Raw genomic sequence first — 25,448 nt, forward strand, 5'->3', positions numbered from 1 at the left:
TTTCCTTTCTCACTGGCTTAGTGAATGCTGAATAGATTTGTCCAAAGTGAAGAGGACCAGCTGGAGAGATGCATGACACCGTGCTTCAGCAGACTACAGCCTGATGGTTCAGGGCATTCTCCAAAGCAAGGTGCAGAGGAAGAATTTAAACTCCAGTCTTAGCTGCTGGGTAAAAAGCAGATTTTTGTCAGCAGGAGTTCCTCCTTCACCAGTACTTTGTATGTTGCCCAAACTGGTAAGAATCCCTGAACATCTACAGGATAGGGTATCCTCCCCTTGGGAGAAAGGAAGCATGCAGCTTCAGAATCCCAAAGTGTCTGGAGTAAGCTCACATGGCTAAGATCAGAGTGCTTCTGAAAATGCCCAGAAATTGAGATTTACACAGGCAATCTTCTGCTTCGAGAAGTTGGCTGTCTGTGAACTTTAAGATGCTTTGTGTTAGATCTGGGGTGCACAGAGATTTTTCCAGACCTAGTTTGCCCTCATGTAAGGCACCTAAACATTTGTGTATCTAGAATGTAGATACTTCTTAAAATTGCTGTTTTCAAATTGGCAGATAGATCATTCGTATACATATATTTAAATGCACACAGACACAACATATATATGGTTTGAATCCATTCACACACAGAGAAACACAAAAATAAATATCTAATATTTAAGCACAATATGTATATCTAATCATATAATATATAAAATATATTTTATATAGAAAAAGTTTAACTCCATTCAATAAAGCCAGTACTGTCCCCTTTTCCAGATTATGCAAAACTGTTATTTTGTGTTTACTCTTCAACTGAAACAAAATGTGAAGGACTTCCGTTTGTAGAAAGAAAGCAAACCATGACTTGTTTGGGAAGGCTTTGTTGGGTTTTTTTGGTAAACGAAAATTTAAAAGAAAATAGCAAAAAAAAAAATCATGGAAGTTATTAAGTCTCTGACTTTTCAAAAACTTCTGTTTCATTAAAATGTTTTCACAATCTTTTTGAAATCTGTGTGGAAACTTTTGCGTTAGCTCTTGTGCAAACCCAGTAGTTAGGAGTACAATGGATGCAGAGGGAAGGGACAGAAATGTCCTGCACTTACCTTCAGATACTTGTAAAATCAGCAACGAATTTTATATATAAGGGTCTCAAGGCCTTGACAGCATCATTCCTCCTCAGCAAGCCACTTACTTTTGTCTAGATCTTCACAACAGGCTGATAGATCTGCTGGTATTTTGAAAGTAGTTTCAAAATTACTCCAGAAGTGATATTCAAGATAATTGTGCCCAGTTGGGATCAGTTTTTCAGAAGAGGTCAGAAAATCTCATCCTTTATGGTGTATTTTAACTAGGTGAGTGCTATTAACATTCTGGCTGTGGGTTATTTTTTCTATGAGTTAGGAGAAACATTGAAATTGTAGCAACATCTTTCTCAGGGCTGTGTTGATCACATGCAACAAATATTTCACAACAATAAGAGTAGCTTTCTTGAAGTGAGCTGCGTAAATCGACTACACAGCCTTAGGCCTTGTGACTTTTCTTTTGTAAGGAACTATTTCTTTTCTGTGCTCATTTAATTGTTTACTCCTACCATGTATTGTACATGGGAACTGCAGTTTCTGCTTACCAGATACCTGCCTACACTATTTCTAGTGCATCTGTAAACAACAATTCCCAACAATTTCAACTAGTTACCATTGGGGTTGAACTTTCAGGTTGTGTTGAAGTCAATGGACAAATGCCTGCTGTCTTCAGTAGAGCTCAGTCTTTAAGTTTCAAAAAAATCAGGTATATTTTAGGCAATAGGTAATTCAATTTTTGTACCACAGATAGATGTCACATTTTGATTTCTTTTTGCCTACCATATTTAAATATGTGTCTTCTTTGCTTTGAACCACATGTGAAGATCTCCTATCTTTAAACATAAATAAATTTTAAAAACCCAAATCTATCTCCAGCCCAGTTTAACTATGGTGAATTTGGGGGCAGGGCAGGGGGTGGAAACTGGCCATGGTCAAACAAGGAATTAGACTACATTGACTTTATTATTATTGCCCTTGAACATTTTTAACAGGTAACAGTGGCTTATAAAAAAGAAAATCTATGCTGCACATATAATCACATTAGTAAATAAGCAGGCTAAGGTAATCTGTTTTAATGCACAAAGATATTTTTAATATATTGTAGCGAGAGGCATAAACTTTTATCCAGGTTAATTTTCCTCTCATTTATTGTGCGCTGTCAGATAAAACTTCACAGGCATTCAGGCTCCCCTAGATCCTGATTATCGTAAATAAAGGAAAGTTTGGCCCTTAAATAAGTTACATTTTCAGATTAGCAACCACTCTGTTTTGCTTTCCCTCTTCTCATAAATCAATTATTGAGGTCTATTTAATTAAGAACAGATTAGAAACATTTTCATTGTTGTTTTTTAAATTTCCTTTGTACTGAAGTGCTACGGAGTTAAAACACCAAGCACAAAAGTGCACAGCCAACCATGACTAACTGCATAAAGCAAATAACAAGCTGTATGATCAAAAACGAAAGCTAGTGCCATTCATGTGGAATAATAGAAATCATACCACCAAAACACTTCATACACGTCTCATCTACCGACGTACACACTTGCTCAGCTCATATCATACCTCAGGAATGCAGTAACAAACAGAAAGGGACCTGCATGAGAGGTAAATACCCAGAGGGGAAGCCACGTTTCCCCGTGCCTCATCCATTACCCCTTCAGCTCGAGGTTCGTCGGCTGTGGAGAGGGAAAGGCAGAGCTACTGTTACTCAGGACATGCTTCTCTCCTTCCAGCTCTTCTGGAGATGTCTTCAGGAAGCTACCCCAAATATATGTGCCAAACACTATTGCTCAGTGCAGGAAATTTGCTATTTTTGAGCTGGAAGGCCAGTGAAGGACAGTCACTATCGGTTCCCACCCGTCACAGAACGATGTCCCCACAAAGCACACAAAATCATCATGCAATGTTGTATTCAGGGCTCTGACATACTCCCTGTCTTCACCATCATTACAAATAACCTTCCACCCTCTGCTGATTTTTCTCAGGGGTTGCAAAGGCCATTCTTACTTGAGCAAAGACAATCTTACCTGCTTATGGGGTGCAACTGAGAGTGGGGAAGAGGATAAAGAGATTTTTACCAAGCGTTTTTTTTTTTTTACATAATGTTCTGCCTATTAACTGAAAAACAAATTCAGCTTAAAATTTTTGCTCAGCTCTCACTGTAGGAAATGGGAAACTTTCTGCCATTTCTTGGGGAATTGGAGCAGGCCAGAGAGACGAGAACAACAATGAGCAGCCACCTGCCAATAAAATGCATGTAGTAAAGTACTGTCAGAGCGATCAAGGGCTTTGCATACACTTTAGGAAGGATTCGATTTCATTGTCATTTCAGGCCAAGGAGGAGGAGATTCCATATTCCTGCAGTCATTCATCCTGACTACTCCCCTACTGATTTTTAAAATCTGTTGTGGCTCAGCCCTTTCCTCATGCTTCAGAGGGGAAAGATGGCAGAGAGAACAAGAGCTTCTGAGGTTCCTCACTACTCATTACCCAAAGATCCTTTAAAAATGCTGCCGATGAGCACTGCATCTTTTAAATCCCATGACTATGACTTTGATCAGGGGAAATTATATGCTGGCATAATTCTCTCTTGAATTCAGTGGGGACTCTAGCTGAGGGGTAAATTCAGCTCCACTGTAAATGGAAGGTGAGGACAGAAATCTGCACCCTCTTCTCCAGCTCTACAGCCCCGATGCTACTGTGTTTTGCATTCATTGGAAGCAGCACATCTGTCCCTTTGGAAATCAGTGCTACATGTGTCAACGCGAGAACAGAAACTTCCAGAGTGTGTTGAGTTGTTGACAGGCCAGTGTGCAATTGAAGATGATAACTCAGATATAAAATTAACCGTGTGAATTCTCGTCCTTCGAGTCATATCCAATACCCCCGGTCACTCAGTGATGAGGCTTTTCCTGTGCAAATTCTTAGTTCACTGACCCCCAGAAGGTGTTGAAAAGATTTTCTGAGACGATACGTGAGGGTCCTATTTTCTCTTTAGCATAATTCCTCACAATTAATGGGTGTTATAGGTCCAGAACTGATGACAATTCGTGTTCTGAGTCCTTAATGGGCCGAACACAGTGTTCACCACAGTGCCCTCAGTAGTGTCCTAGATAGGCAGACTGCCTATTCTAAGCCTTCTTCCTTATTTCTGCCTTATTCCTAAGCACCAGTTTGCACCTCAGATCCACACCTGTAAAATATGGCATTTGCTCATCTTTGAAAGTGCTCTGAGATCCAGGATGAAAGGTGTGGGATGCGTGCTAAACAGGGAACTAAAGTATTCTCAGTGCTTTGCAAACAGAAGTTTGACAAAGTCTCTACCTGAAAGAAGGTATAATCTAAAAAATAAAACTAAAAAAAATTACTAACTGCTGTCAAAAAAGTACACTCAACCCTTTTAGAACTAATAATAACATTCAGAACATTGATACTCTTCCAGAGTCCATCATTAGCTAATTATTAAACAAAACTAAATATAGTTTGCTCTGTTCCATGCGCCCCTATTTACCAACTCTTATCTAATTTCAGGAAGCCAAATCAGAAAAAAAAAATCAGGTCACTGAAGGAAAATAAAGTGGTTTTTAGATCACTGGACTTAAGCCCTCCCCAGCAGCTTTCAGATGCTGCCAGCTCAGGAACTAAGAGGAACAGCTATGAACCAACAAGACTGAAGATCAGAGGCAAGTCCACTGGCTGCTGCAAGATCTCTGGTGCAAGAATTTTCCTTGGGCTCTTCGGAGGCTGCTAGTGATAATGCCAAACTACATTTAAAGCACATTTCTATATATGTGTATGTGAATACTGCAGGATTTTCTTTGAGAAACTTCTCATGCGTGATATGCAAGTGGACAGACTGAAACTTCCATATTGAGACATCAAGGAGCCTTGAAGCGCCGCAGTAACACTAAAGGTGTTCAGGTGCAGTATCTTGATGAGCTCCATACTGAGGTCTCTGTGCTCCCATCCATACCTATGGGGAGCAGGGATTCTTTCTTCAGATTTATGCCAGGAAAAGCTCTGTCTTAGCCTTCATTGGAGTCTCTTCAGTGAGGCTTTTAACCTGTGGCTTGGGAGGTGCTTTAAAACCGCCATCTGTGTGCAACTTTACGTCAGGCTGCACAGAACTTTCTGACTTGTGAATACAGCAATTACTAGTCAACCCTGCATTTGGAAAATAGTTAGAAATCCTGCTACTCTATGACCCCCACCCCAAACCTGCTCCATGTTTGTATAGTTTTGAGAAAAAGGACAAGCTCCCCAGCTCAGTTACTTGCCTTGGTTTTTGTCAGAGTGAGAATCAAGCATGCCTCTGACGAGCAAGAGCAGCTGAGATGATGATAGTTTCATAGAGATGATCTTTCTTCACTGTTGCCTCAATCGGAGGGGCTGAATGAGCCATCTTGGGTCTAGACAGCTGGTTGCATGTATTTGGTTGCAATTTGCTCATTTAGAGTGAGGCAAGCATCACTTTGCTGTTCTCCACATGCACTGGAGCAAGCCTGGTGCTCAGTGCAGAGGCCATCTGCAACAGAGCAACTAATCTGAAGTTTACTGGGCACATTTTTGTGGCTGTGACTAGGGAACGGCAGCAAGTATCAAGCTGTATCTTGAACTTCTGAGCAAACCAATACAAAGGGTTTCTTTGTAGTGACTGGACAGGGAACACACCACAGAGGTGCTGTTAATGCCAGGGAGACCATAGTGCCAGTCTCCTCGTCACATTCTCCCCAGCAAGCTCAGCTTCTTGCCCCCAGGACAGAGAGTTGTCAAGGAATGGGTTTGCCTCTTCCTTTTGTTCTTTTTCTCCATGGGAGGGGACAGTAATGCCGTTTGTACTCTGGACACTGGCAGGTACTGCTAAAGCACAGACTGAGCCTGTTTCTGAGCTCTCTGAGCTGGCTGCTGAGGTGAAGGAGCAGTAGAATTTCTGCTCTCGTTGCCAATTATGCAGGTAACATATCCCTGAGAAAGATGGTGTGCAAGAGCTACGTATTGTTGTATGCTGCTGTCTGAAAAACTTGAGTCTGCCAGGTGCCAAATGCCTCTGGAAATTTCCCAGTTCTGTGGGAACTGAAAGACTCAGCTTGTTGATGACTCTTTTATGGAGTTAGACCCTAGAAAACAGCAAACTTTTAGAACAAAGACTCCTCATCTGCTGGGGGAGGGTGAATCATGCCCATGAGAAACATGAAGTAGAAAAAAGGACTTCAAATTTTTAGTGACCACTGATTCTGTGAGAGCATGATGCATGCTACGCTGACCCTGTCCCAGAGCTGAATCAATGCCACTGTACCTTGCACCATTTCCTTATGTTGCTGTTGGTCTGCTTTCCTGCATGAGTCACTTGGGTTGTGATCCCTGGTTTACATGCTTCTAAAATCTTGTGCAAGGTTGTCATGACTGTTGTGCAGTTGGTAGAAGCTTTATGTGTTTATTGCATGAGATTTACATAAAATAAAATATCTGTATTTTGGATAAATAAATGACTTAAATGCCAGGATGACTGGTCTAACATAGTAAGTTTGTAGAAGGTGTTGGAATCGGGAAAGGTAGGTTGAGCCCTGGCTTTGGCATGATAGACAGTCATTCGTTAGTTTGTAATTGTTTTTTTTTTCACTTCATTCTCTTACTTGTCTTTAATGATAAAGAAAGAGACGACACTGTCATTGTACACATGAACTGATGTGGTTTTACTGCATTTGGCCACATACTTAAAGGAAATATGCTGGTACAGAGCAGCCATGGGTCTTATCTCTGCTGCCATTCCTTTCACAAAAGAACGATCTTTACATCAACAGTTTTCCATTCTTGGCTCAATAAGTTTGCAGTCCTACCTTTTGCTCTTGGTCCAAATGCAGAGATTAAAAACACTCAGTTGATGCAAACGGTGGGTTGATACAACACACGGAATGGGGTGTAGATGTGCTTCACATAACAGAGAGCAGAATTGAAGGGCAAAATGTTGCCTGGAGGCAAGACGCCTCTTTGATTATGGCAAGGAAAATCAAATACCATATCTGTTTTTTTCCTGGAGTATATGGAGACTGATCATAACTAACATCTGTTCATGTTAAGCAAATACTTGTCATGATTTAAACTTCTGTTTACATACAACTCTGAGTAGTGCATCTTTGTCATACATATTCATATAGAATGAAGAATGCATAATGTCTGCATAAAAAGGTAAGCTGTATGACTATATATGAAGACAACAACTACAATTCTCACAGCACTGTCATTGGTTAATTTTTAAATATTCAAGCATTATTAAAAAAAAAGGAAGCTGAACTTAAAACTACACCGCGAAAAAATAACTGAACCAATGCTGACTTGTTTTCCTCAATATTAATCAATTTTAAAGTTTCCCTTTTTGTCTCCCCAACACCTTCTGTTAATTAGTTGTTATTTTAACCTTCAGTAACATGATCAGACTTCTTCTGCCTCTGGGCAATTGAGTTATGCTCTGATCTCGAGTTCTAAGGGAAATGTTCAATTTTATTTTTTTTCCACAGTTGAATAAACAGTACCATGTATACTATCTCTTGTGTTGGAATAGTGTTGTCTTCACATAAGACTCAAATAATGGTATTAGTCATTCATTTCCTTGTACACATACACCCTATTGCGTGTTGACAGGTTTATAAGGATGCAGTGGCAGCCGTGGGTGCTGGGAAGCTCCTAGACGACAGCCTTTGAATCCTTGCAGTCCTGAGCAATGGTGCCTGAGTTAGTCTGTTTATTGTCTGCTTTCTCTCCCAGATGCTTGACTTGTCTGAAAGATTAATACATTAACAAGAGCGGTAAGGTCCAGGGTTGCACATCTTTAAGACATGTTTACTAGCAGATGGCACATGAGATTCAAAGGTCACTGTGGAAGGTAACTTTTTAAAGTGAAACAACAATATTTATGTTCAAATACTATGCTGATGAGATCATACGGAAAAATGTTTCTGATTAAATTAGTTTATAAATAGCCATGATATATCTATTGAAAATTCCAAATGCCACTTTTGGTCTTCTTTCTCTTATTCTATTACTTCCTAATTTATTTAGTAACACAAGACTACCTTCTTACATAAACAGACTAGCAGCTGGAAAAAAAAAATCTATACTGGACAGACAAATCTCACTTTCCTAAATACTTGAAAATCCAGTGTGAAACCTGGTTCTATTGTCTACTACTTTTAAAGCTAATATTCCATATAAGAAATTTTTATGACCTGAAAGAAATTTCAACTTACTTTTAAATTCTCTAGGGTAAATTTCATCTTGTGGACATAAGGACTTATTGGCACATAACTATCCATATTTACATGTGCTAAAACACATTTGACAAAAATCATGTTATGCTACTTACACAGAATCCATACAATAAAAAGAAAATCCTTTTCTTTAGGATTTCCATAGGAAGACTGTCTGTCTTGTAGTTCATCGGTAAATATTATCAGTAATGCTAAACCTGAAATCCTGTTTATCCTCTCAAATCGTCAAAAACTGTACGTAAATTCCAGAGGAAACATTTTTGCACAGGTTTAAAAGGGCAGCTAAGCTCTTAATTAACATTTCTTATCTACCATGCCACACAGGCATTAAAATGCAGAGGATTTAAATGGCACTTACTTTTCACGTGATCCGTTTTCAACTTTCATAGCCCCTTCCACCGGATCCAGTCCTTGCTCTGAAAACTGTTTCAAGGCACTTAACGCTGCCTAAAGAAAAAATGAGTTGTCAAAAAACCCACTGACACAATAGTATTAACACCAAATGAATGAAGGTGTATATTTTGGTATTCTGGATTTAAATAATTTCCTGTATATTGAAGGCATTTAGGCTACAGAGCTAATAGAGAGGGTACATAACAGCTCCATGTGCTCGTGCACGGGTTTGATGATAGATTCTTCTTGATGGGTATATGAGTGACTTCCACTTGTGTTAATGCAAGCTTCATCACCTACACGAAGAACATGATATGCTTTTAGGATTCTTGCCTCTCTGGCCTGTAAAGTCTCTCCAGTTTCCCCATGTGCTTTGTTACAGCTCATGCTTCCTGGAGCTCTTATGGACCAACTCTTGTAGATGATTGCAGAAGGTGTGAGCAATGGGAAGAGAGTCAGCAGGACACTACCAACACTCCAAGGCTGGATCTCAAACAATGCAGCAGACTGACATCTTATACATAGGTCAGTGAGATGTGATAAACAGGGTGAGTTAATATGGGATGATTATGAAGCATCATCAATAGAAGAATGATCAATTTTCAGCTGATGTTTTTCTCTGCAAGTGCATTCTTTATTGACCAACTTCTCTCTCATCTTCATTAGTCCTGCTTTAGTACTCAAAATTGTTCTTCTCTCCCCTCTAACTGCTTTGGTAAAAGACAAATGATTTTTTTCTAATTGATTTAACAAAGGTTGACTATGAAACTCTCAGACACCATGTGGCCGACTTTGAAAAGACACGCAGCACAATGAAACAGTTGAGGTCAGTTCTGTCTAGAAGGTGAATGCAAAGCAGAACTGAAAAACAGATTTTTTTCTCTTTAATCACTCCCATCTAAGAGGCATTCAGCACTAATCACAAAAAATCACAAAAAAGGTAACTTTTCACAGACACTGTCACCTAAGGTAACATCTCAAACGCTGGAACTGACTGCAGGCCCTACAGCACTGTTCTCCACAGTGAAGAAACAACTGCTGTTTCGAAAAATTGGAAGTTGCTCTCTTCTTAATTGTTGGGACAGAAAGAATCCATGTCTCTATCTTCATTTCCCATTCCTCTCGGAGAGCAGGGACTCTGTCCGGAACAAGAGCTACCATTGTAATGAAGTACTAGATTTGCTTTCATACTAATTCTTTGCCTGGATTCTCTCAACAGCTCCTTCCCTTGAAAGGTATGTTTATACAACTTAAATATTATTAGACAATGTGTATTTTGGTGAGATGAATAACAGCACAAAAATTGCCAGGCTGCCCTAAAGTAAAAGACCACATATCCCAGATTTGTCTATAGTAATGACTACCTGCTAAAGCTTCAGAATGGTGTACAAGGTACTTGCACCCATAATGCATGAAGGTGGAGTCTTTCTAGTCTGTGAAGTTTTATGGCTTTTGCCCTAGAAAACAAATGAAAAACCAAACATTTCTTAAAGTGTCTTGGTAACCCTCAGATTATCACTGTTTCCACTCTACCTTTACCATGTGTTCTGGGCCCCCTGTATCTCACAGCGAACCTGCTCTCTACTTGCTCCTTCTTCCTGTCCATTGACATAATTTTCCCCTTCATCTTAAAATGTCTGCTGCCTGCATCTTTCTTTTTATCACTTTTCCATGCTATGGCTACGGGCTGAGCCTCAGCTTCACCTCAGTAACAACTTCTCCCATTACACGATCTTTCACTTTTATCACCCATTGAATTCTCCAGTGAATGAATTCTCCTTTTCCTCATTTCTTCTGGTTTTCTTGACATTTTGATATGTTCGCATTTTTTATTAGACAGCTCTTTCTCTGCCACCTCATAGTGTCCCTTGTAGTTTTAGACATGCATTCTTAACTCCTATAAGCTCTAATCACCATCTGCCTTTCCATCCTGGATCTTGACTGCACAGCAAAATCACTGTTTGTTCAACCCAAATAATTTCTCCCAGTGACAATAAGAGTTTTCATCTACTCTCCTCTCAACTTCTCTGTTTGTTCCAGTAACCTGACACCTTTCTTCATCCCAGTTTCTCTCTTCTCCTCCTCTCCCTGGGGTCCTTTTCATCACAACGCAAGCACTACTCATCATGTGAGGAACGGGAGCGATTTGGGCCCCTGTGCTTCCTTGCACAGGACTGCTTCTGTATTGTACTTTAGTTGGTCATGGTCGGTCATTGCAACTATGAGAACCAAACAATTCAATGGTTAAGGACTGGCACACAAGAATCTTCTGTCTTCTCACATCCATTTTTCCTGATGCACATTAGCAAAACAATGAGGACCTCTTTTCTTATGTATGGTAGTCCAAAAACCATTACCAGGTAGCACTGCAAGGAGAGAAGGAAGCTGAGACATCTGCCCCTCCTACACAGTTTTACTGCTACATCATCTGTTCTTGAACTCACCTTGTTTACTTTTTTATATCCATTCTTAGCTTCCGGGTCTGATGTGTGAATTGTAAACTTGTTGTAGAAGAACTGTCTGTTCAGGTTATTTGTTTGTACAGCAGCTTGGATGACAAGGCCCTGATCATAGTTGGCAAGAAGTAGAGCCAAGTAATGTTTCATTCAAGATCAGATCACAAGTTGATCATATGATATGCAGAACTGTCTGATCTTGATCAGTGGTCACTGAAATCCCCAAATCATTAAGAGATTAATTAATTAGACCAACCCAAACTTCCTAATACCTTTCTAGAATTGCTCTGAATATGAGTACCTCTGTTACTTACTACTGTTTTACTCATAGAACTGGCTGTTGCAAGCCATATCACATAAATTACAGAGCAGCTTTCAGGGTTGCTTTCCAGAAAAACTGCTTTGGAACTTTCTGGAGGAATATTAGCCACTATCTCAATAGAAACAGATCAAGAGGTCATCTCTACTCTTCTAACAGCAAGGGAAGAAGTACTACAATATAAAATAATGAACCCTTTGCCTATAAGCTTGGATCATTACTAAATGGGAATCAAGGAAGTAAATACGGAACAACTAAAGGAAACACATAAAATGAAGGTGTTTAACGATAAGCATGTTTAATACCAACACAACATCCAAATCCTAATGCTTGTAACGTGGTGCAGTCTCATTTCTCCATCTCACCCTTCTTCAAGCCATGCCCATCCCAAACTGAAACGTAATACAAAAGATAAAATCTCAGATCTATTATATTTCTGAAACCAAATATTAGAAGGAGGAAGTGGCAGGAAAGCAGTCCTGTACCTGTATCCTTGATCTTCCAAGTAGACGTGTTAGGGCATTTGTGTGAGTGCTGTTGAAGAGCCACCCCTCTAAACTGTCCTTCATTGCTGGGCTTCTCACCTTTGATGCTCTGGAAGCCAATGACGTCTTCAAAAGCTCATGCTTCTCACTACCAAGTCCCCACACCCCACATCTTCTGCCTCAGTCCCACATCTTTCCCAAGCAACTCCAGAGCCCCTGGTCTTCCCCTCCTTGCTATTCACCCCAGAGCTCTGACTTCTTTTACAGCACAGGCAATCACCTCTACCTCACAAATCTCCCCCTACCCAGGCCCCTACTTTTTTCTGCTCCTAAATGCTCTCCCACCCAGGAGCCCCAGTTGCTCCCAGCTCCCAAAGCTAAACTTTCCTTCCCCAAGTCCTCTCAACCTCCTACACCTCACAGGCCCTCTTTATCTTCCAGTTTCCTAATGTGTTCTGGGTTTATATGAGATCTGATTTCTTTTTCATGGAACCATGTCTCTCTCTCTCCATAAGATACCTATAGGGTAAGTCTAACTACTTATATCCTGACTTTTGCAACAACATTTGAATTTTGGGAAAGTTTCTTTCATTTTTAAAATGTCCATTCATGGGATGTGGCTAAAGGACACCAGACAAATGGTAGAGGAAGCTTTGCAGTGTCTTAAAAACTCCCCCTTTTCTTTCTCCCATAGCCTGCTTACATTTGGAAGCATCAGCAAAGCTGAGAGAAGCTGGTAGGTAAACAATACTTTGGAACTTAATAGATGTCCTTAATATTTCTCCTTTCCCAGTCATGCCCCTAGACAGACATGAAGATGCTGGATTTAGGAAGGAAGCTGGTAGCTGAGAGGTTGTGACCTGAAGAGTCAGCAGGGTGACATAGAGCCCAAGTAATCTACAGCGAAGAAGAGTTACAAGCAGACACCGGGCTAATTTAATCCATGATTCAATTCTATTAGTCCCAACAGATTTACACCACTTGGCTTAAATATAACTCGTGAATGGCAGATAGCTTAGGTTAAATGAAAAGGAAAGAAAAGAATGGAACATTTGACAGTGAATCTGGTGAACAATTTCCTCTTTTAAAGGCTCAACACTTCCTTCCATTGATATTTTTCTTACAATAGAGCATCTGCACAGATATAGAGAAATTTTCTTCTCCCCCAGAAGATTTTACAACTGTTTTGTGAGTGAAGCCCCATAGGTTACAGAACAGATGTCCTTACACATTTCTTGTATCACTTGTTTTCTGTGTAGCTACAACAGTGCCAAAAATACAATGCCAACAGGATGCACCGCACTGCTAGCTGTTTGTCTTGGCTGCCATTTCCATTATTACTATGTGTGTGTATGAGGATGGGGATGGATGCTTCCAGTCATTTTTTAGCTTTCCTCAAGTCAATTGGCAATTAGTAAATAGCATTGAAACTTGTGAATATTCTTCCTGTTTCTCACTCTGGGGATTAAACGTCTTATAATGACAATCTAGTAACATTAGATCATTCTTTTAGCAAGAACAGCAGACAGGCACTACGCTAGCCCCTGTGCATTTAAGAACCACATCACTCACGATAAAATTTTCACATGTTTCTTTTAGCACAGTATGTGTTTCTGTTTTTCCTCTTAAGTCTATATTGCATTTCAGATTATTCCATGAAACCGAAAATTGTAAAAATTTGTTGTTCTCTGTGGCCCTTCCAGTTGACTTTACCAAGGAGGTCTGAGACAATCCTAATAAACCCACTGCTTGATACTGTTAGTTTACTGGTGATATGTCTCCTAACATCAGTGTTCTAAGTACATAAAAAAAATATTCCACATGGCCTTAATCAGTGTTTTCTGAAGACATAAAATTATGGGCAGAAATAGTTACGCTGCAAAACTGAATTAAGTCGGGGTCCAGAGTAGTTAATGAAGGACAAGACTTTACTGTCTTTAGTAGCTGGGTCTTAGTTCAAGGTTGAGTTTTCAGAGTCAAATGACTCATCGTGGTCATACTGCCTGTAGCCACATGCCATATACGTGAACAAGTCTCAGGCTGTGCCCAAGTTTAGGCTTGAGAAAATGCTTGCATGATAGGTTAAAATGATACACAGGTCTAACTCTAGTCCTCAGTTTCACTTGCAAGTCAGAAGCCTAGACAACAGCAGAATTAATGCATGAACAAAACTGGTGGCAAGTGTATTTACAAACAATTAATGTTCATCTGTTTTCTAAGCCAAGAGGAAAAATGCCCCTCAAAGCAGAGAGGTTCTTCTCCTCTCCCTGACAGCCAAGACCTCAAAAGGCAATATCATCTGTGCAATAACATTGCAGCAAAGCTGTTTGTATCAGTAATGAGCTGCACTTCATGACTTTTTAACATGTGGATTTAAATTTCACATTTAAAGGCTATTGAAAAAACCCCAATAATATCACAGCTGTAGAGGTGAGTTTGAGGACTCAGTGTCCCAAAGCTAAGCAACTATTTAAATTTGTATGTATTATACATTATAATTATTATGTATTATTATTATAATTATCATGTATTATATATTATAATTGTTGTTCTTGGTGATTGTTTTTGCCTTCTCTTGATGAAGAAATTTTTGACCAAGCTTCCACCTGGCTTTAACTTGTCCACACCCAAAATTTCATGCATACACCAGTGCACAAAGGGAAGATATATTTGCTTGTGTAGACTTACATACATGCACACAAAGTAGCTAAAATTTGACTCCCTAACATATCCATTTAATTCTCTTGGATTTACCAGGTTGGTCACATATAAGCTAACGAAAAACTAGGTGATGAGTATTGCAAACAAATCCCTTTTCCCCACAGCGTCTGTTGTAAACGAATATACTATATCACAAGCAATAACTTCTAGGAGTTTTCGCCACTTTCCTCACAATGTGCCGTTCTCCCCAGTTGATTAGATTTCATGTGAACCAATGTTAACATCTGTTTAAAAATTAAATTCAGAAAGGCTTTTCACACTGCACAATGTAAACCTTAATTAAATGACTTTAAGCTCTTTCCTCACACAGTTTATGATATGCATGAAAAACACAGGGTTATAATCTGATTAACTCATGTAGTTTACATGGAAATAGCATTTTCCAAACTGATTAATCTCTGAATAAAGGCATAGTCACCTGACAGGCACTACAATGAAGGGTACTGATTGCACCTGTCAAGACAAGGAGCTTAGAGGATAGGAGGAGTCCAGTATCTTCAACTAACGAACGATGATTCACAGATGTAGCTCATAACAAGTCCCACGTAGTAGTTAATGCTACCCCCAGGCAACTCACGCAGCCAGCATTTAAATGACACACAATCCAAGTACAACCTGACCTTGTCAGCTTTCTGGGATTTATCCTAAAGTAAGGATTAACTGTTCTTGCACAATTTTTCCAATATATTAAGCAGAACTTCTATCAACAACAGCGTGTATTTCATCGTCTTCCACCTAGTTTTATCAGATACATGTACTCATTCCTCCATGTCTCTCAATATTCCAAGAAGTGGATGGAGTGAAAGACACTATTCAACATGGAATTTTATTTCTGTAGGTTATCATCTTCAACAACCTACTTAAGTAAAGGAACTGCTTGAGTTAACAGTAGAGAGAGTCATTTAGCATGTGAACCACCACACTAGAAATCTGACCGCCATTCTTGGGACTATGCAATAATTCCAGAAGTAACGAACGGCAATGCATTCTCTCAAAGCCCAAGAAGGGGCTGCATGATCACCTGAGGTGAGACAGTTCTATTGCTTTAATGGTGATACAAGAGTTTCTAGCCACAAAGAGAGAAAAACATGCTAAAAAGCACCTAATTTTTAAAATAATTAAAAAGTGTGCATTCATATGAAGAGTATTTGATAAATAATACCAAATGTCAAACTTAACAAACTTAACGCTAATGTAAGAGACTAATCCAGTGTGGAGAGGATAGTCTGGTTGCCAAGTTTAGGTTGCATTCTTACTTGTGGGTAGGAATAAGAGAGGAAAGGATTGCTAAAAGATTTGTACAGGACTCAGAGAAGAAATGTTCTTAAATCTGTATCTTCTCAGACTCCTCCCTCTTCACATATTCTCAACCGTGAGGAGAAACATTTTGAAGTGCTACCAAAATGCTAACTTTTGCGTATGTTGCAATCTATGCTGGAAACCAGTAAATTGTCACTTCTTCATGAACATCTTGAAAGAGCTTTCAGGCTCAATGCCAGTATCTACTGAGGTGTGTCTACATCCTCTAATGGTGAAATGAGGTGTACAAGTTCAGTCCCAGTATCAGCAGTTAAAATAAGTCCTAATCAGGCCTCTTTTGTCAGATGATTTTGGTACCTTTTCAGTGTATACTCTTCAGTCTTTACTGGTTCTGGTCTAGAAACTTGGAAGTTCTTTTAAAGTAAACTTATTTCTAAATTCAAACTTCATATTTTTTCTTCAATTGTTAGAATATAAAGAACAAATAATGCATAATCACAGCTTACTTATCAACATGGAGAAAACTATTTTTAAATTAAATTTCCACGTGTTTACACTATATATACACAACAGAATTTCACTGGATACCAGTTAATCTTCAAATTAATCTTTCTTCTAATTGTGTATCCTCAGTCAAAAGCTACTTAAACCGTAACTTTCAGAAGCAGGTAGACATCTAAGCAATATAGGTACTTTCAATAATTAAAGACTTCCAAATGAGAGCATTTAGTTGGCCAATTATTGTATGGGTAGGTAGAGGTTTAAATCATGCAATCGAGACAACACTCAAGCATGGCTGAAAAGCTGCAGACAAAATTACAGATTTCAAGAAACATGGCTTTAAACCTAAAACTGAAAACAGCAGAATGTATATCCTCAGGCAAAATCCTGCACCAGCAGGGAAGAAAAGCCATGAATCACTGTCTCTTTCATCACTGATGGCTGGAAAATACCCTTGTCAGCTGTGTTCTCAGAAAAATTTGGTTTATTTAATTATTTATTTATAGGCATTTCTCCACATCACTGCCATAGATTTGCAAGTCCACTCTCATTAACCCTACCTATTGCAGGAGATTTTGACTGCTTGATTTTAAATATGGGGAATGAGGTTCTCGGCTGTGTAAGAGTTCACGGTGACTTCTAAAATACGCTGCAATAGACAATCCTTTTCATGTGTCTGCCTTCCACAGTTCCATCCTGTTTTTAACATCACTACCACAGCCTTCACTACATAGCTAGCAGTACATAAATGAGGCAAAGACCATGACACTCCCTACCAGGGAACGGGCCCTGGTTCATATTATTAGTAGTGCAGACATAGCCAGAACTGTTTTAACAAAATGAACAAGCTCTAAAGTAAGCTACAGCTTAAACAAGAGATAAGCATTTATTCTGTTATTTAAGTGGTTTTCTTAGGCAACTGCTTGTGCAGAGTGGTCAAAAAAATGGGTATTAGATTTTTATGAATTCTCAAAGATCCACCCAACATTAGTACACAATAAAGTTCAAACTATCAAGAATTACTCAAGGCTTACTTCAACATGGTTACTCTTCCATGTAAAGTAAACTGAACCTGTAAAACACACTCACTAGTGTTTAAATACTTTTCACCTCTACTTGGAAATATACTTTTCTTCATGAAACAAAATGGCACTAAGGACCAGAGGTAGTTTTATTATTCCTGTTTTTAAAGAGAAGGAAACTGAAGTGAAGAGAGAGTGCATAAGCACATAAAAGGGCTGGCCCAAGGTCATGTAATAGAAGTAAAAATCAGTTTTACTAGTTTACATGCATTTTATCATAGCTCAAGATAGACAGAGGGGATGCTAAAAAACAGTATTTAATGATAGAAAATAAAAGAACAGTCTTCACTGCAGCCGCAATTTTAATTCAAATGCCTCACTCATGTCACTATTACCCAGCAAGCTATAATCATCCCATTAACGTTAAACACTTGCCATGACATAGCAGAGAAAAAGACTCCCTTTTAACATAAGAGGGCAGGTGAAAGCCTTTAACAAACCTGTTTTGCTGAAATATTCGAGAGAGTACTTTTTTCCCCCCAATGTTTTACGAAAATACATTTTTTTTCTTTCAAGTTTGACACGTCTCTATTTCTAAAGACCATATACTTTGCTTTAGACAGAGGAATAATTTCCTAAATATCAGATTCCTCGGTTTTAGCAATTTTATAATGAAAGAATGTTTGTTCTCTCATACCAAGACCATTACCTTAGATTTTAAGTGCTTGTCAGTCTAAACATGATGAGAAACTTCAGTTTGAAGACAAAAGCAATAGATTACATTTAATGCAAAGGCCTGCCCATTGGCTCTTCAAGCAGCACATTATAACAGGAACAATGGGGGAGTTTAGGGCTGTAGATTCTTGCATTACAACATCTGTAGTGAAGACCATGTACTAAATTGTATCGTATCACTGCTTCTGTGTAACTCTACTCCTGTGGCCCACATATCGGCATTTGGAGAAGGATACTTCCACCCCCAGGGCCCGAATGACCAATCCCCCTCTTTATTCTCCAAGTCTCATTTTACAAGCATGCATATATGTCCAACAAAGTACCAAATCCAGATTGACAGCTAAAAGCGTTATATTTAGCATATATGGCATGTAATTAGAAATTTGAGTGTTTCCAAAAGGCAAGTTTTTATTCTGATCTCAGAGTATTTTTACACCACATTAACTGGTGTTTTTCTCCTAATTGAAGTTGATTCCAGTGAGATCAGAGTCAGGCCCAAGAGCCACAAGGCTGAACTTCTCATCTGAAGTAGTTCGTAATGTAATTTTGTCCTTGCTAACTGTTGATGGCTTGTCCTCATCCCATTTTAACCTACAACCATCAGCTCCTTTAATGGAAGTGTCTATAAAGATCTTCTCTAAAATATGCTTTTCCAGCACACTTAATGTCTTTTAATGTCTTTCCAATTAAATCCAGATGTGAAAAGCTTAAGGAACAGTTCTCAGGACTGAAAAAGATTACATAAATCTTGCAGCTGACAGAGATCCCACTGAGCTCAGTTGGGGAAACTCACAGAGGACTTCTTGTGGGCCAGAAAAGCTGCTGGGTATAAAGACAGATGTGTATACTCCTATTAAAAAAATTTAAATAAAAACTGACTCCTACAATGAGGTATCCACAATTAGCAGGGACATTACTAACTCAGTCCCTCAATGTGCTGAGCACATCCTGTGCAGTACAGATTTCCCTCATCTTTTTGGAAAGTTTATCAGAGTTGAAGGGGGTCACATCTGTTCGGGAAAGAGCGCTTCACCTTTCAGGACTGCAGCTCTTAAACCAGTGTAGGGGCTGATTCTGGAAAATGATGTCTGTCTTGGTCTCGTACTGCTAGCAACAGGGAGATAATGTACTCGGCAAAGTGAGACTCTGAATTTCTGTCTTCTCTCCTTTACCTCCTCCATAATCAGGTTAGGAGATTAAATTGTGGTTTCATTACAGAAGAGTCCCCAAATGTGCTATTAATTATAAATTCTTACCAATCTGATGGGAAACTGGGCATTCCTAGTAGCTGACTACCACTGCTGGGCAAGTGCTGTTTGTGCAGCTGTCAGTTTGGGGTTTGTTTTGCTGTAATCACTGGTACACTCTCAGGATTTTTTTATTTTTTATTTTAACAACAGTAGATCATCTTATTTTGCCCCTCCCAAACTGTTTGTAAATGTGGGCTCAGCTCAAGCCACATCTCTCAGAGACACAGGAAACAGCCCCCCCACACACAGCTTGCATTAAAGAAAGTCTCTAGAAAACTGCCCAACACTAACAGCTTTAATACTTTCCCACACCTCTGCTACTTACTTATTTATTTTTGGAATTGGTAAATTACCCAGACAGAGCAATGATTTTTAAAGAGGTACATCCTCATGAGACACCAGAAAGAAAAAAGGAAAAATGTTCCAGGATAGAAGAAAAACCCATTTCTAACTGAAGATTAAGTTTGAATCCATGTTCATTAGTGGCAGGAACTTCAGTAGAGACATTTTGGGTAGTGTTACTTAATTTCATTTTTCTAATGCCCATAAAAAGGTTTTAGCACAGTTTGGTGTCATGACTGAGTGTATGGAAACATGAAACTAGATACCTGAATTAAAGGACAATCTTACATACTCAAGTACAACAATAAGTGATTAAATATGGAACTTGGACAATAGGGCAGGCCTAACACTGAAAGCAGTAGGCTCTTAAATACATGCACAAGCGCTCTTGAAGATAAAATTCCTCCGGTTCTCAACTTGCTTTATTTTCCACAATGGCCAGCACTTTTCAGACTGTCACTCCTCTAGGGCTGAAGGCTGATCTGACTCCCACCAAAATCAGTGCCTTACGACCATCACTCAGGAGACACGAGGAATGCCCTTCCCTTGGAATGAGCTGCTGTCTCCATGAGGATCCCACTCTTGGCGAGCTCAGGGAATGAGCTTAAATCTCCTGTGCTTTGCTGCCAGGGACCACCAGGCCAGCTCTGATTTATAGCTTTTTCTTTGCAGTTTTATGATACAAGAATGTTCACTTGTAATTACAACAGCATTTTGTTGGCTCCCTGCCTTCACTTGGGTATGCACACCGCCATATCCTTCATTCCAGCCTTTTTATGTCAAGACCCAAATTTTGAGAAGAAAAGTGCATCAGAATTATTACAAAGTTGCTGCAGATCTTGCTACTCCTCAAAGAGGGACTCATACATATGTGCTGGGGGAGACATGTGACCAGCTGGATAGGGCACTGAACTAGAAGTCAGGAGGAGAGCTGGTCAAAATTCTTTCTCAGAAAAATACTAGATCACAAAACAAACCTTTTTACGAAAATATGTGTTTTGAGAAAAGGTTTTCTAGGTCCAGCATAGACTCCCCAGTCAAAATAACACAGACAAGCACGATACATAACCACTGGGATAATGGCTATGCTTGGGGTGGCACATTCATATACTTCTTTGTCCTGGGTGAAAAAAATTCAACAGGTTTCTAGTTCATTTCAAAGTGAATGAAAATACTTGAACTCTTGAGGTGTTTTGTGGTATAAAAAATCTGTTTCGTTCAAAAGACAATGAGTCTGCCACTAACCTGCTGTGTGAACTTAGAGAACCACTTTAGCTCAGTATTTTTCAGACATATACTTAGCTCCTGACTTTGGGATCATCAAGTAGTACACTTCTACCACTTTTGGTGTAAATTTGATTTTTGTCATTTTCAGTAAAGGCATACACTTCTTCAGAGGAAATTCCAGGTATTTTAGATGCCATTTAATAGTTAACTGTCAAACAATCTCCAAGTCTTTTAAACAAAGAATACTTATGTGCTGGCTTAATTTATAGAGCCATATATGTCCCATTTAAAGTGGCTGTGATTAAGAAGAAACACTAAGCTTAGATTTTTCTACTAAATGTGAAAAGTTTAAAGCCAATAAACTATCTAGGATTTTAGCTGGGAGATGAAATAAAGGGCACATTTGTTCCTGGTCACTGAATTTTTAACCTGGGTCTGTTGCTCCTGCTGTTAAGCTCCTACACATTCCTTACTAGCCCATAGTGTCCAGCAATCCCAGCTCTCAGTGCTTGGAATTAGAGGTGAACCGCAAAATAAAATCACTTTCTGGGGAGAGCTAGTGTATGGTGAGTGCTGCATATTGTGACAGAAGGCAGCAGCTGAAAAGGTTAATTTTTAAGAAGAGGACTTCTTCCACAGATATTTTTAAATTTTAGATTAGATGTATAAATTCCAACTTACCATCTGGATCTGAGGTTTCTGACAATATCCGGAAAACCTGGAAGATGCTGCTGAATCTGTTGGATAAAATGCAAGCTCTGCTTCATCTAGCCCTTTAGTACAGGAGAGGAGAGGTTAAGCCTTATGCTTGGACTCAGCTTTCTATTTCAGGTATGAGAATACCTTTCAAGTGCCCCAAAGTTTGCCTTTATTTTACAGCAAGGAGGAAAGAAAAAAACCCTGGTTTTATCAACAAAAGAAAACTAGACTATTTCTGTCCCCCCCATCTCTTTTCAAGCTTATATTCATATTTTTAATATTTTTTTTTAAGTGAAATATCTTAACCTGTCTTTTTGCAATACAGGAGCAGTATTATGACTTCATTGTTTCTCCTTTTACCTCAAAACCCTGTGAGGGTATTCGAGTATTTCCTAAAGGTGAAATGAAAAACTAATCTGTCTTCAGTGACTCATCACTCCAGTGATCAAGTTAAATGACAGCATTGCAGAAAATTCTCGTAATACTTATTTTCTTCCCCCGCCTAGTCCAGTGCTGCTGTTTTACACACAAATACAACCATTTCTTTAGCAAATGCATCTTCAGGTGAAGGATTAGTCTTCACTTAAAATCAGTACCTGCTACTTTCCTATTCATTTTATGAAGTGGCAGGTGTACTTTTTATTGGATTATTTTACATTTTCTACTCCTTGCAGCTCCCCTTTTTAATGGAAAGGCTAAATCTACCCTCAGATTCAGCTTCTACTACTGTTTGTATGTTGATTTAAGTAGGAATTGGCTGTGTGCACCTCTATTTGCTCTACAGCCATTAACTCCTACTTTTGGCTGTTGCTGCAATACAGGTAGAAAGATAAAAAGCGTACTAACAATGTGGGATGGATCAGGCACCGTGAATGCTGTCCTACATGCTTCTCTGGTAAGAAGGGTATACCTTGGGTACTGTGTAGCTCTAAAAGTGCTTAAAGAGAGATGTTAACAAGCAGGAACCAGATTTCCTCAAGAACTCTGACTTCTTAAATTCAGGAACCTCTCCAACTGTCAGCTCAGCAATGCAGGCTAGACACTCCTTGACTCTGATTAACTGAGCTCTGCAACTATGGACCTGCTTTTCCTCCATTCACAGTTACAGTCAAAAATACAGAAGTATGTCCAACAATTTACTGAACAGCTGGCTTTTAGTCTGGAGGATCTGCTAACGGCTATTTTATCATTTCATCCTAGACCTATTATTAAAATCCAATAACCACAGCTGTCAAAAAGAGCTTATTCAAAATCTTGCTAGTTAACAAAATAACCTATCAGGGTTAGATTCAATAAAGGATTCAGGTGCTTACAAATTAGGCACTGTAAGAGTGAAGTTTTAAATAGCACATCCCTGGAATAAAATCAAAGGTCTAAAGTTAAGTACTCAGTTTCTTTATTCAGTGTAAGAAGAGAGCCAGGTTTCGCTGAAGAATGACCTGAGAAAGCTACAGGCTGAGTGTGGAGCTACCTGCAGGCAATGAGGTACTCCAAGCCCAGAGGTGAACTCCTGCTCATCTCTGGAGTTCAGCTACAAAGCCAGGACCACACGCAGAGGACCTGGCAGCCTGGTCAGCTAGTATCTACAGATGCACAATCCTCTCCTCAAGACAGCTGGCTCCTCCAGCTCTTCCAACAGGCCTGAGCAGAGCTCACTGTTTTCACTGAGAAGATGACCACTGGAGAAACAGGTGGAGGTGAGACTCTTCTTTTTGTCAATGGCACAGATGTGAGAACACTTGTCCAGAGTACAAGAGACGCAGATTTTAGATTTCTTAGCTTTAAGGCAACAAACCACACATCTAACCTCCAGGATCAGTGACAGGGAAGACTCAGCTGTTGCAGAACAAAATAACTCAACATTCATGGGTCAAAGAAAAGACAGTGCAAGGAAGAGCCTGACTCCATAGGCTAATGATCACAGCAGTTACTGAGCTATCCTGAGGATCACCCCACGCTCCCTGGATAATTTCTGTTCTTTACCTAATTGATACTTTAACACTAAGTTCAGAAGTGATTAAAGTAGGAACTGCAATCCAGTACTTCTTCTTTTCAGTGGCTTCTTTAACTGGTAGGATGCAGTATTCCTTCTCGTGCTTTCTCTGTGCAATCCCGAGTATTTTAAGTTTTCGTTATACAGTGGCTCTGATTATCTGGGAAGGCAGATAAATAGCTGTACTTGCATTTAGACAGTCTCCTGTGATGTCATTATGAATACTTTAAGGCTGTGGAAGGAACAGAGTCCGAGTTCACATTTCCTGAGCAAGTCTACGCTACTATGTAAAGCATGGAAACCACTAGCAACTGCTCCAACCACAGCTAAGAAGAAAAGCCTTCAAGATGCTGTTTCATTTAATATTTTTCCACATGAGGCATGTTAATTAATACACAGCTCCATCTTAATAAAAGATTTTATTAAGATAAATAATAATAATCCTTCACTACTCAAGCTCTCTTTATGCAAATGAAACCAATAAGCCTGCTCATGTATGCAAACCCTGTAAGAGGGTTTCCAGGATCAGGCTACAAGCAGTTTTACTCTGCCATGATAGAGTAAAATTAAGTTACTTAAAATCAACACACTCATAACAAAAGCAGAAATACTAATGTAACTTAAATGGCCGTAGAGACTAAAACATTATGCCCAGTCTCAGTTAGCTCTAACAATTTAATACTTTTAGCTGTCACAGAAACAATACAATCATAGCATGAAGGAAGCACCGGCTTTTTAGGGCTGCCACCAAAAGCAGAAAAAATACACTCATAACCATGCATATTATACAGTAATATTCTTCAAGCACAAATACGACCTAACTGAAACCATGCCTGAGATAACTGCCACGCTATCAAGTTACAATAAAGAGAAGAGGAGATCAGACTTATTCTTTCGTTCACAATGAAATCAGTATAAACAAATCATATGATGTTTGGACACCAAACTCCTGAAACAAAGAAGCCTAGAAAATCTCTTAAAACCACCCACAGACTCCGCAGGCTGGCCTGTGATTATGCAACTGGAGAAGATCATCCAAACTGCCATGTAAACCAATGTCAGTCTGCAAATGATAGTACTACAATGGTTCTAACAAAAAATAAAGCAGGTCCCTGGAACAGCCATCAGTAAGGAATACTTTCATGTTTATCTAACCATTTTCCCCATAAGTGAGGAATTTCTTTTTAAAACTTAGAGAAAGAGGACAACTTAATCCCTATACTGAGGATAATAGCTCTCTTGTGTTTCTTTACTAAACTGCAACACACATCCAGCTAAACAAAAATGACTCTGGGACCAACAGTAAAAGAGAAGGCTTCCTAATGCACCCCAGTGTCTACTGCATTTCAAACTGCTCCTCTATGGAACACATTTTGTCCTCATTATTTGTTACATGGGAATATTCACCCTCATTTTTAGAAACTTATATACCAAACAGCGTATCTCTTTCTCCTATGGACTACACACAAAAAGAGAAGATCAAATGCTGAAAATCTTTCAGTTCTTTCAGGAAAATACAGTGTTTCTGTAGACCACAGTTCTGCAGCTGTAGTTTTTCTCCTTGCCTGGCAGCCAGAAGCAAATTATTCTAGATCTGAAAAAACATGTGCCTGTCTAGAAGAGATGTGAAAGAGTATGGCCAGTTCTCTGTCTATAGATATTGCCTTGAAAGTATAAACCACTGTGTACTTCTTAGGTGAGGCTTCACAAGATGC

General features: G+C 39.2%; 1 protein-coding gene across 5 annotated transcripts in view; it reads right to left on the reverse strand.

Moving 5' to 3' along the window:
* Nucleotides 1-6,734: 6,734 nt before the first annotated feature.
* STAU2 (staufen double-stranded RNA binding protein 2) overlaps nucleotides 6,735-25,448 on the reverse strand; it is a 191,174-nt gene continuing 172,460 nt past the window's right edge. For all 5 annotated transcript variants that reach the window (XM_068395679.1, XM_068395676.1, XM_068395678.1 and 2 more), the window contains 2 exons: nucleotides 8,689-8,777; nucleotides 6,735-7,840 (listed from right to left, as the gene is read on the reverse strand). In XM_068395679.1, the coding sequence (XP_068251780.1) occupies nucleotides 7,747-7,840; nucleotides 8,689-8,777 (183 nt within the window). In that variant the 3' untranslated portion in view covers nucleotides 6,735-7,746. The remainder of the gene's footprint in view (nucleotides 7,841-8,688; nucleotides 8,778-25,448) is intronic.

The sequence above is a fragment of the Nyctibius grandis genome, chromosome 3, assembly GCF_013368605.1.
Source record: "Nyctibius grandis isolate bNycGra1 chromosome 3, bNycGra1.pri, whole genome shotgun sequence".
Classification (NCBI taxonomy): Eukaryota; Metazoa; Chordata; class Aves; order Nyctibiiformes; family Nyctibiidae; genus Nyctibius; species Nyctibius grandis.